Below are 13,572 nucleotides of genomic sequence, written 5' to 3' on the forward strand. Positions count from 1 at the left end.
ACTTTATAACGCTGTAAAAATTTTAAGATTAAGGTAAAAAAAGTTGATCCAATGTCAAAAAATTATTCTACATTATTTATTAATTCTGTAGTCTACAATTAAGTTGTTGTCCTAGAAAATATTTTTCTACATTTTTTTACAACCTACAAAACAGAACTAAAATTTATGTATAATAGGTTTAAAATTACAGAATTGTAAAACTAAAAAAATATCTTGAAAAATGGCTAAAAGGCTTCTGTAAAAAAAACTTTCTTGTTGTTTACTAAAAAAAACTCAGCCATTACTCACTTTTTAAATTAATAAACAATCTCAGAGATAATGACTTAGTGGTTTTTAAGATATTTTTATTGTATCACTTAATTTGAATTTTCCTCCTACTATACTTTGAATAATTAAATATTAAATTTGCTGTAAATGATTTTGAATTTATTTACAAATCTTTGAAGGTTAAGTTTTTTTTTAATATACTATTTTTTAAAATTACTTAAACAAAGTTAATATTAAAAAAAAGCTTTTTTGTTAGTTGCGTAAATTGTCTACGCAACTAACTAAAATTTGATAATTTGACAAAAGTAAAGCTACAAGCTTTACTTTTGTCAAATTTTCTTTTTATCTTTATTCTTTCAAAATTTTTATCTAGTTTTATTTGAATCTTAAAAACAAAAAAATTCTGGAAAGTAAAAAATGGCAATTTTTAAAAATTTTCAAATGTTTGGTAATGGGGTTGTGAAAAATTTTCAAAATTTATATTTTTACTTATCTATTACTTTTTTTTTACCTAATGTTGGAAACAGAAACTATCAATGTTTACGTTTCTACTAAATAAAGTCAATAGACCTTCGTCTCTCCAAATAAAATTTTAAAATTAAGATAATTGTTAAGATAAAAGAACTGCCAAAAAACCAATCAATTACTTTATTAATACTTTAACAAATGTTACTGAGATCTGAATATAAAAATATATATATTTGCCTGAAGATCATGGCCTCTGATGAGTATTCAAAAAGCTATATATATATATATATATATATATATATATATATATATATATATATATATATATATATATATATATTTATATATATATATATATATATATATAAATATGTATATATGTATGTATATATACATATATATATATGTATGTATATATACATACGTATATTAGGGTAGATCATTAAAAAAAATTTATCTTTGAATAACAATAATTTGTTGCTCCTGGATAATATAAAGTAGACGGGAAAAAAACATTTTGATTTTTTTAGTATCGTCCTTTGCCGCCAGGGGGCCTTAATTCATATTTTTATATTTTTATGCTTTTTATCATTATTTAATCACTTAGTGATTTGATTACAAAGTTTAACTTTGAATAGTGTAAATTGTTGCTTGTGAGTAAAAAAAAAAATTTTTTGTCATCATTTGTTGCTAAAAGATCTTATTTTTACCATATTTGTGCATTTTTAGGCTTTTTGTATCGTTATCAAATTACTTTGTAATTTGATAACGATACAAAAAGCCTAATTATATATATATATATATATATATATAGGCTATATATATACCCTACTTATATATACCCTATTTATATATACCCTACCCTAATTATATATACCCTATTTATATATACCCTATTTATATATATATACCCTATTTATATATAATTAATGATCTACCCTATTTATATATACTCTTGCATGATTGTCGAAAGTGTCTTCCATAAACTTTCGTTTTAAATGGAATGCTGCTAAACCAGACAAAAAAAGTTTAAAAACTTAAAAAAAATTTTTTTTTTGAATTGATAGATTTCTTGCCCAGACCAAACTCTCAGTCAGTGAAGCTCACATATTCTATCTATTTGTCAGTCAATGTAACAGCACTCAGTTGATGTTTTTTCTATTTGTATGTCAATGTAGCAACACTTCTCACATGTTCTACCTATTTTTCAGTCAACTTATGTACACACCTTATTTATTCTACCTATTTGTCAGTTGATGTATGTACACTCTTTGCATGTTCTACCTGTTTAATCAGTCAATGTATGAACTTTCCTTGCATGTCTATCTGTTTAAGTTATTTGATGTATATACACTCCCATCAATAAAACAAAAATAAAACAAATAAAAAATAAATATTTGAAAATGGTATAAAACAATAAGTAAAAAAAAAAAGTTATCAAAAATAGTTAAAAAAACTTTTTAGTCATAATTATTGCAATTTTTTAAAAGATGATTAAACTTAATGTACTTCTCAGAAGTACATTAAGTAATAGTACATTAATAGTACATCCTATATATATATAGTATACACATCATATATAGTACATCATATATATATATATATATATATATATATATATATATATATATATATATATATATATATGAATATGTATATATATATATATATATATATATATATATATATATATATATATATATATATATATATATATATATATATATATATATATATATATATATATATATATATATATATATATATATATATGTATATATGAAGATATATATATATATATATATATATATATATATATATATATATATATATATATATATATATATATATATATATGAATATGTATGTATATATGTATATATATGAATATGTATGTATATATATATATATATATATATATATATATATATATATATATATATATGTATATATATATATATATATATATGTATATATATGTATATATGTATATATGTGTATGTATATATATATATGTATGTATGTATATATGTATATGTATATATGTATGTATGTATATATGTATATATATGTATATATATGTATGTATGTATATATATATATATATATATATATATATATACATTCATATATATATATATATATATATATATATATATATATATATATATATATATATATATATATATATATATATATATATATATATATATATATATAATATATATATATATATTCAAACAATTACACCAAAAATATTTTGTTTTTAAATTATTTTTTTTTATTAGAAAAATCTTTGTTCAAACAGCTTTTGATTACTTTATGGTGGAATCAACCAGAAAAGGCCATGGATTGTATTTCAAAAGTTGCTAAATTAGCTTCAGAGAATGAGGTAAAATGTTTTAAATTGCATTTTATAAATCTATTTATAGAACTATATAATGTAATTATGTATATAAGTTACATAATTGTTTGAAATAATTTTAATTCTATGTTTATGTAAAAAAGTTTAATTACTTAAATGCCTGGGGAATTTCCAGTGATCAAAATTTATGGACTTTTGAGGTTTTGTAAGGCCAATATGGTTGTTCAAATAAATTTGTGGTTGGTTGAATAAATTTTTAGTTAGTCAAGTCTTTTTTGTTTTTTTTTCTTTTAAGTTTTGGTTAGCCAGTATAATTTTATAACTTTAAATTCTTGAACCTTTGTTGATTATTTTTTAATTATTTTAAAATTTTTAATATCCTTAGCAACCTTTAAGTTTTAAAAATTGAAACCTTAAAAATTTAAATTGTTTATTTTTTATATTAGATCTTGAAAATTTTATTTATTGTATTCATTATTGTACTCATTAAAAGTATTATAAAATATCATTTATTATTGTATTTGTTAAAAGACAATTAAAATATTAGTTCATATTTCAGGCACCATTTGCAGTTTTATCTTAATTTTCAGTAGTGATTTGCTTATAAGTTTATGTAATGTAAATAAAAAGTCTCTTAATTTCTTAGATATGTTTTGCAGATTAATTTAATATTAAATTTTAATCAAAATAATGAGCATTGATAAATTGATATTTTAAAAAGTTGAATTTTTAGGAAATAGCTCTGAAAAATGCAATGGTTGTAGCTTTAGCAGTTAATCGTGTGGATTTTGTGAAATTGTTTTTAAGTTATGGCATTAATATACAAACTCTACTCACATTAAATGTTCTTGAGTTTCTTTATGGTTACCGATACAAAGTTACTCAGTTAAAAAATAAACCTAACTTGTTAAACTTCTTTAATATAGTCAAAGATTTTAAACCAGCATTGGATAATAAGACTTCTGAGGATTTAAAGATTGTGATCAATTTGCTCTGCTCATATGAAAATTTAGATCCATATCATGTTTCAATATCTTTAAAAAACGTAAAAGAAGCTATACAAAAGGCTTGTTACTTATTTAGTAATCATGAAATTGATTTGTTTATAAAGGTACTTTTTGTTTATTGTTTTATATGTGATTTTTTTAGACAGAAACCAAAGGGAGTAATTAAGGTGACTGTTCTTCTCCTTGAAATGTACTATTTTAAAATGTTTTTTATAAAGAATTTTAATACTTATATTTTTATCTATTATTCTGTCCCCCTTGCTCCACATTTCCCCTGCATTTCCCTACTCTAGGAAAAAATTCTATATCTGGGCTCATTTAGAATAATGTATGTAAATAAATATGTAAATAAATTATTTAGAATAATGTATGTAAATAAATGTATGTAAATTTATTACTTTTTTTTTTTTTTTTTTTTGTAAATTGATTACTGTTTTCTGTTTATGTATAAAGAATCGGACTGTCTATTTTACTAAGAAGTTTTATTTATAAAAATTAAATTAAACAATAAATATTAAACAATTGTTTAATAATTTTTTTATAGTTTCATAAATTTATATGACTCACTATAAAAACCTTTGAAGTAAAACAACTAGTGCATTTTTTTAAATAAATATATTATGAAATTCAAATTAATCTGATAAAAAAAAAATAACACCAAACACATGACTTGAATCACAAGTGGCCATATATTGGCACAACTCAGTTAACTGGTAATTGTACTTTTTTTATTAAGGACAAAGATTACACTGCTGGTCATTTCTCTTATCCTTTTAAAGAGCTTTTTTTCCTTGCTTTGGTTAATAACATGCATAAAATGGCAACTTACTTTTGGAGTTTTGAAGAGCAATCTTTAGCTAAAGCTTTTTTTGGAAGAGAAATTTGTAAATGCTTTGTGAGAAAAGCAAAAGAATTTGATCTACCTGATAATGTTGTGCAACGTTCAAAACAAAAAGCCGAGTGAGATTTTTAAATTATTATTTTTTAAATAATTTTGTTTCACATAGTTAGATTGTTTGTTAGAATAACAACTAAACTGAGTGGTTAATTTTCAAAAAGATTTAATCCTTGATAACTACATCTTTTCATAATTGTAATTGAGAACATGAAAATTATAATTAAAAATTAGCGGTAAAAAGGTGTTAAGCAACATTAGGTAAATATAAATTTACATTATGCAATTGAGAAACACAACGCAAATAAGAAATCGTAATAAATAAAATTAGATTTCAATATTGTTGTCTTGTTTTTTTATTAACTTTCTGATTTATCTTTGTTTAGCTTGTAACTTAAAAACATTTTTCAAATTAAATTAAAATATTTTGATTGATCAAAACTTATGATTTCATATTTATTTATTTTTTAGGGATTTTAGTAAATTATGTGTAGATTTACTGAATCAGTGTTATGGGACAGATCGAATGCTCACTGAGAAACTTCTCACATGCAGCATTATTCAGAATAGGAATACTACATGTTTAAGTTTAGCTGTTTTAGCATATCACAAAGATTTTGTATCCCATCATGCAGTTCAAAATTTGTTAAATGATGTTTGGACAGGGTATATCAAGACAAACTTAACGTGGTTTCAATATTTGTTTGCAATTATATTTCCACCATGCATAAGTTTACTAGAGTTTCAAGAGAATTTTACATATACTGAAATAGATTCATCAGAAAATCAATGCAGGATAATTAATTGTTGTTCTTTTTTATGTAAAAAAAGTAAGAACAGAATTTGTTGTTTATATTGGTTTTCAATCAATTCAACAATTAGTTTAATTTTTAATTAATTCAACAATTAGTTTAATTTTTAATTAATTCAACAATTAGTTCAATTTTTAATTAATTCAACAATTAGTTTAATGTTTAATTAATTAGCAAATTATTTTACCTAGTTTATAGTGTGGTTTATTTTTCTTCAAAGTCATGGAATAGATCATTGAAGAGTTTATAGAACTTAAAAACTTGTTACATTTTTGACATGTTCAAAAGAAATGAACTTTTAAATAAATTAGTTTTTGTTTTTTGAATGCAATTTTAATTAAAATTAAAAGATTTTATTTTTATGATATAATTAGTTGAAAATCCTAATCCTAATCTATTATCACACATTCAACCAATTAGTTGAAATTAATAGACTCTACTTATTGTCCATGTCAAGTTTCAAATGCAAAATTATTGTAACATTTTGAAAAATATTACAATAAAAATGCTTTTAATTTTTTATAATAGATGATTGATAAACTTCTCTTGTCTTATGCTCAATTTACTTTCAGATAACCAAACTTTTGAAAAGCTGTATCTTTGCAACCCCCCCCCCCCCCATGATAAGGATGATGTAAGGGTTAAAGCATCTTAAAGCAACATTTTTAAGCAACATCTACTCTGACTGTGTAAAAGTTTTCTATATAAAAAATAACCCAAATTTTATATATTTTTTTATAAAAATAACCCAAGTTTCATATATTTTCTTATAAAAATAATTAAAGTTTCATATATATTCTTATAAAAATGACCCAAGTTTTATATATTTTCTTATAAAAATAATCCAAGTTTCATATATTTTCTTATAAAAATGACCCAAGTTTCTTATATTTTTTTATAAAAATGACCCAAGTTTCATATATTTTCTTAAAAAAATTACCCAAGTTTCGTATATTAGAAGTTAATAGAAGTTAGAAGATAGAAGTTAATAAACATAAAATGAAAATATTTTTGGCCAGAAACCCATACCAAAGATTTTTTTGTTTCGTAAAAATTACTATTTTTTAATCACACATCGCTTGTCCAGATTTTTTATAAGATTTTAAATAAAAAGGTGCTAAGTTAAAATGAACATCATAGTTTAATAACATCATCTGTAATGATCATTTATTGGCAGTATTTCTTAATTATAAGTTCTATCTTGGTCTGAACTCTTAAATTTTTTGTGAAAATTAATAGAAATGTTGTATTTTAACAAATATATTTAATTAATATTTAACATAAAAATTAGAACTAGGATCTATAATGGTGTTAACACACTTTTTCAAGAGATTTTAACTTTAGTTATGTTAACACTGTTGAGTAGAATCTAAAAACTTAAAAATTGTTTTCTTTAAGTTTACTATTAGGGCTAGTAAAAGTTTGAAAAGTTATATAAAAAAAAAGAAAAGTACCTTTAAATACGAAAACCTTTTTCAAACCTTGCATTAATCCTTTTGTTTATTAATTTTATTTCCTAATAACTCTTAAGTTAAAATATATAATTTTTTATTTTTAATAATAAGTTTTTGAAAACGTTGTAAATGTATTTATCACTTTTAAGAACGGTCTGTTTACGCTACATGCGTAAACCTTGAAGAACAGAAAAAGATGCACAGTGCAAGAGACGAAGCGTTGCATTTAAGCAGATCAAAGTCCATTTTTAAAAATAAAAAAAAAGAAATTAAGAATACAAAAGAAAAACCAATTAATCAAAAGATTAGTTTTATAAATAAAGTGTGGAATTTCTATTTTCATACACCTGTTGTAAAGTTTATTACGAATTTGGTAAGAGTTTTTTTTTATAGTTTTTATATTTTTTGAATTAAAATTTGTATCCTTATGTATTTTATTTTCAATATTTTAAGTTATAACAAAATTTAAAAATATTTTTGCGGTTTTAGTTTAGTTATTTGATCTTTCTACTTTTGTTTGCATATGTTGCGATGTCTGATACAAAACCGTTAATTGAGGAATGGATTTTGGCAGTTTATATTCTTTCCTTTACAATTGAAGAAATAAATGAGGTATAATGAAGTGTAAAACAATGCTTTGCGTACACTTATGATAAAGAATTTCAAAATATGTTTGCATACATTCACACACACACACACACACACACACACACACACACACACACACACACACACACACACACACACACACACACACACACACACACAATACTGGACAAAAAAAAAGACATGTATTTAAAATTAGTTATTTTTTATTGGTTTAAAGTGATAAATGATAAAAACATAAATTTCTATGTTCTATAACTAAATGCAAGAAATAGTTTATAAAAATTATGTCTTGAATTGTTGAATGAAAAATTGGTTTTAATCAAGGTCAAAAAAAAGTTGCAAATTTTTTTGTTGTATCAAATATCAAAAATTTTTATTTAATATTTGGTAGGATTGCTTCCAGTACTGCTTTGTATCTTAAAGGCATAGAGTCAAATACTAATTGACATGTTATGGTTGGAGTTCCATAGAGTCAAATACTGTTTGACATGCATTGGTTACATGGTTGTACAGCAACATGTTTGGAATACTATACCAAGCAACTTTTAATAGTTACCATAATTTGGTTTTATTTTTCTAATTTTTTTCACTTATTTTTTTTAAAACTTTTTCCACAGGTTTTCTATAGGTTTCATGTCCATGGGTTGTGATGGCCAATCTAGCATCTTTATAATATTGTTATGGAAACAATTTTTGAAGCCATTTTTACACTCTTGGGGTATATTTCAGGTTGCAATCTTATTTAAGGAAGAATTTATGGAAAATTACTTTGAGCACTACCCTTTGTGGTCTTCAAAGTAACTTTCCATCTGTTGAATCTTACCTCTTGAAAAATTCACCAAACTTGATTGCTCTTTGTGGGACAAACTTAGTTTTGGCTGTTTTTTCTTTAGATCTCAAAATTGATTGCTACTATCCTTTGATTTGCAAAGGCTCCAATACATGCTTGGCTTGGATGTATACCTATGTATCAGTTTACCAATTTATTGAGAAATCAGGTTTGAATCAGCTGACCAATCTTTTGTGTGCTTTTGCTTAGCACATTTTCACTCTATCACCTTTCTCTTTGTTCTTTATCATTCTCCTTCTTCCCAAGACTGCACTCTTATAGATAATTCTCTTATAGTAACTTCTCAAGCACTCTTATAGTAATTTTTGATCAAATTGACCATGCCCTTTTCCTTTACCCTTCTGCCAATATTGTTATTATCAGTGACTTGAATGCTCATCATAATAAATGGCTAGGGTCTAACTTCACTGACCCTGCTGGTACCATAAGCCCATAGGTTCTGTATTTCAATCTCTTACCCATTAAGTTAACTTTGTGGCTCATTTTCCAGACAACCCTAATCACTTACCTTCACTCCTTGATTTGTGTCTTGTCTCTGACCCTATCTTGTGTTAAGTTTCTCCTTGTTAACCTTAAGGTGGTTTCGACCATACAATGATCTCTATTAATTCTCATTAAGTACTTCTTTTTCAGACTCAGCCTATCATTGCATGTTATTTTATCTATCATTAATATTGAAGATAGCTGGGATTCTTTTTTTGCTAATAAATGTGCCTCCTACACAATCTCCTGGATCCAGGCAGGTATGGATGCTTTTATTCCTTCTTGTCAGTTCCAAATCAAACCTCATTCTATTCCATGGTTTTCAACTTCTTGTGCAGCTGCTATATCTAATTACTTAAAACAAACAGTCGATCTTAAATATGATATCACTTCTGTAACAGATTGGGGCTTGCAGTGGCTTGTGAATTTAAACTCCAACAAAACTTGGTTATTTATTGCTAGTAACGCAAAATTGTTTATGTTCATATAATAATGAATGGCAACTCTTTCACCGGGTTCTCTTCTTTGCTTTTTTTTTGATTATCATTCACTACTGACCTCTCATGGAAACCATATATACAAGCAATTGTAAAGTTAACATCTGCTAAGGTTGCTTCTTTTTATTGTGTTTGCCATTTTCTTATTCCTGATTCCATTCTCTACCTCTACAAATCTCCTATTTATCCCTGATTGAAATACTGCTCATATTTGGGCTGGTTCTTCTAATGATGCTCTTTCTCTTCTAGACAAGGTCTAAAAACGCATTGTAAAGTAGTTGGGCATGCTTTATCTACCAAGCTTATCTCCCATTGTCATAAGGTTGCATCTTTCTCTCTTTTCTAAAAATATTAACATGGTTACTGATCAAACGAACTATTATTGTCTATTTTTATAATAATAAAACAACAAAAACTCATTCTCTCCTGACACATTATTCAACAAAGATGCATCCTTTTATTATATCTGTTCTTGCCTGCTCAAAAAACTTTTATTTGACTAGTTTTTTTCCTCCACCTAAATCCTTTGGAGCTCTCTTTCATCTTCATCTTTTCTTGACTCATACAACCTTCAACTTTTCATGTCTTATGCTAACTGTTTCCTTGCTCTGTAACTCTTTTTTTTTTCTAGTCCTAACAAGCAACCACTATTTGCTTGCAGCCTTGTTTAAAGAGAATTAGATTTAAAAAAAATTGTTTTTTTACTCACAAAAAACTGTTTTTAACCATAAAAGCATAAACTGTTAAAACATAAAAAACCTGTCAAAAATAGTCCAATTCTTTGTAGGCTTTGTAACTCTTTGTTTCAAATTTTGATGATTTTTAATTAGTTAAAGCAAATTATTAGAATCAAAACATAAATAAAGTATGAGACCAATTTTAATAGTCTTTTTATTTTACCTCTTAAAAAGTTGGCAAACAAATTAAAAATATTTTGAAAATATAAACAGTTAAATTAGCTTGAAAATTTAAATACAATATTAACTTGTTTTACAAAGAAACTAATTTTAATAATATAATTTTATTTAGATTAACCAAGAAGAATCATTATTGATTAAAGGGAAATTTTGTAATTGGTGGTCCAGTTACTGGAATAGATTAGATGTGCTAGCAATATTAATCTTTTTCATTGGGTTTGGGTTACGTTTTGATGAAAGGACTTCTGATGTGGCTCACAATATATATGCAATTAATGCTGGAATGTGGGTGCTTCGTTTGCTAAATGTATTTTATGTTAATAGGATGCTGGGGCTATATGTTGTTATGATTTCTAAAATGGTAAATTTATTACAAAAATTAATTTTTTTTTTTTTTTTTTATGAGCAATAAAAACTAAAACTAAAACATTTTTTAAACTAAGATTTTAGAGTTATAAAATACAAAAATATAATAAGTTAACAAAAGTATTTTAAAAAATTATTAATTATTATTAATGATCACCATTGAGTAATAAAAAGAAAGGGAAAAAAGTTCTTTATTTAAATCTAAATTCTTTAGTTTATTTAAGTTGAAACGAAATGGAAAAAAGTTCTCCTATCTTCAGTCAAGAAGGTGTTTATTTAAGTTAATTATACACAATCAAGATTAGAAATAAACAAAAACCATTTTGTTTAGAATTATTATTATTATAATTATGATTAGATTTATTATTGTTATTATTATTATTATTATTATTATTATATAACAAATTTTTTATTATAATTATATCATTATTTAATTAATTTTTTTTTTAATACCTTCCCAAAGCCACTATAGTTAAGAAATTATTTACTTATTTTTTTTGTCTTAGTTTCTAGATATGGTATATTTTTTGGTTATTCTTTTTGTATTTCTTTTGGCATTTGGTATCTCAACTGCCTCTATACTAAGTCCACAAGATAGTGAAAAACATATGTTTGTTCAATCAATATTTCGTCCTTACTTTAACATATATGGAGAGTTATTTATAGATCGAGACGCTCAAAGTACATTTTTTATACATTTATAGAGTTTTTTTTTATTTTATTATTATTACTATTATTAATTGTTATTATTTTATTATTATTTTTATAGATACACTTTTTATTATTATTATTAATTCTTTTAAATGAAATTCTGAAAGTATTTTTTTGCTGTTTAAATTTTTTTTAGCAAATAAAACTCGTTTTGGGACAGATATGACCAATAATTATGCAGAACCTATTGTTTGGATACTCCTTGGAGCGTATCTTTTGATTGCTAACGTTTTGCTTTTAAATTTACTAATTGCTATATTTAAGTAAGTATTTTTAGCTCTGTGCCCAATTTTGATTAGGTTCATAGGCTTGTGATGAGCAGGTATAAGTGATGTCAAATGTAGATTATGATTTAAAAAAAATCAACTTTAAAAAATTTAAAGCATCTGTCATAGACCACTGTTTAACAAAGTTTAAATCTAAAATTGATTTGAAAAATATTATGCTTCACTGAAATACTTTAAAGGCTAGAAAATTATTTCTTATGCCATTCTGACATAAAGAAATTCATGTGAATGATTTTTTATAAAAAGATTTATAAAGATTTTGTAACGTTCGAATATTTGTTATAATTATGTGGTGCACTCCTATTAGTGGCATGTTTGCAAATTATATAACAATGTTTTTTTTACCTATTAACGATTGAAATGAATTTTTACTGATGTTTGATGAAGATGACTTGACTTTTATGTAATTTAAGTCTCATGTAAATAAAAGTCTTTTGTAATTTTTTCTTATTAATATATATTTTTTATTAAAGTAATACTTATCAAGACGTGCAATCTCGTGCTAAGCAAGTATGGATGTTTGAACGTTATGGTTTAATTCGAGAATATGCTAATCGCCCGCCTTTACCACCACCTTTTATCATTTTGTGTCATATTTATATGGTTTTTAATTTTTTGATAAATCTGTGCCTTGGTAAAAAACAAACTAGGAAAAAAGTTTTAAGTAAGTTAGCTTTAGTTTGCAGCGTTTTTTTTTTTTTGTTGTTGAAACTTAGTATTCTCAACTTTCAATTTATTTAAATTTACATGTGGTTCTTTCAGAAAGTTTTTTGACTGAACACCAGCGACAAGAGATCAATGATTTTGAGAAAGACTGCAAGTCTCAGCTTTTAACGAAAAACAAAAATATTCGCATATGTTGTAACATCACGCAGTGATGCTACAAAATTGTTTATTTAATATAACAGAAAAGGTATATAGATATCACATGTCTAAAATGGCGCTTACGATTTGGCAGCTGCATAATTCTCGGTTTGTAAACTTATGATCGGAACTAATTCTTTAATATTATACAATATATGAAATGGCTTGTAATGTTAAGCAATCATATTTTGCTATATATCTATTTGCTATATATTTGCTGTATATGCTAATAAACTTGCTGAATATGCTAATATATTTGAAAAGTTATATTTTACTAATTATCTCCTAATAAATATACTTTTTAAAGATCAGAGCTTTTTTTCAAACGTATTTTGAGTAAAATGCCAATTTTGTGGTTTTAGAAGAGATTTTTAATTATAACATTTAATTCTATTAAAGTTTTACTTGGTAGTTTTATTATGCAATCGAAAATAATTAATTTATCTGAAAAATAATTTGTTTGAAAAATATCTTCAGTTTTTATTTCAAAGAGCATTCAAAACGCCTTACGAAACAAAACAAAAAATTACTTAAATTTTCTCAATAAAATGTTCAAGCAATTTTGCCACCACACCCTTGTGGAAATGTTTCATACGTAAAAAAAAAGTGCACAAGAAACCACAACACCTTTTTTTATTGTGCCGTTGTCTTACAAAAAAAATAAAAAAAGGAGGGGTTGGGGAGAGTTAAATGGGAAGGTCCTGGGTTTTCGGTGTTCAA

At 24.3% G+C, this 13,572-nt stretch overlaps 1 protein-coding gene across 2 annotated transcripts in view; it reads left to right on the forward strand.

Annotated features, from left to right (window-relative positions):
* LOC101239020 (transient receptor potential channel) overlaps positions 1 to 13,320 on the forward strand; it is a 40,070-nt gene extending 26,750 nt beyond the window's left edge. Inside the window, exons 7-17 of one of the 2 annotated variants that reach the window (XM_065812482.1) lie at positions 3,024 to 3,127; positions 3,834 to 4,211; positions 4,844 to 5,067; positions 5,474 to 5,832; positions 7,418 to 7,641; positions 7,758 to 7,880; positions 10,737 to 10,985; positions 11,497 to 11,671; positions 11,838 to 11,964; positions 12,462 to 12,652; positions 12,751 to 13,320. In XM_065812482.1, the coding sequence (XP_065668554.1) occupies positions 3,024 to 3,127; positions 3,834 to 4,211; positions 4,844 to 5,067; positions 5,474 to 5,832; positions 7,418 to 7,641; positions 7,758 to 7,880; positions 10,737 to 10,985; positions 11,497 to 11,671; positions 11,838 to 11,964; positions 12,462 to 12,652; positions 12,751 to 12,866 (2,270 nt within the window). In that variant the 3' untranslated portion in view covers positions 12,867 to 13,320. The remainder of the gene's footprint in view (positions 1 to 3,023; positions 3,128 to 3,833; positions 4,212 to 4,843; positions 5,068 to 5,473; positions 5,833 to 7,417; positions 7,642 to 7,757; positions 7,881 to 10,736; positions 10,986 to 11,496; positions 11,672 to 11,837; positions 11,965 to 12,461; positions 12,653 to 12,750) is intronic. The other variant, XM_065812483.1, reaches the window with a different exon arrangement.
* Positions 13,321 to 13,572: the final 252 nt, after the last annotated feature.

This window comes from Hydra vulgaris, chromosome 12 (genome assembly GCF_038396675.1).
Source record: "Hydra vulgaris chromosome 12, alternate assembly HydraT2T_AEP".
In the NCBI taxonomy this organism is placed as follows: domain Eukaryota; kingdom Metazoa; phylum Cnidaria; class Hydrozoa; order Anthoathecata; family Hydridae; genus Hydra; species Hydra vulgaris.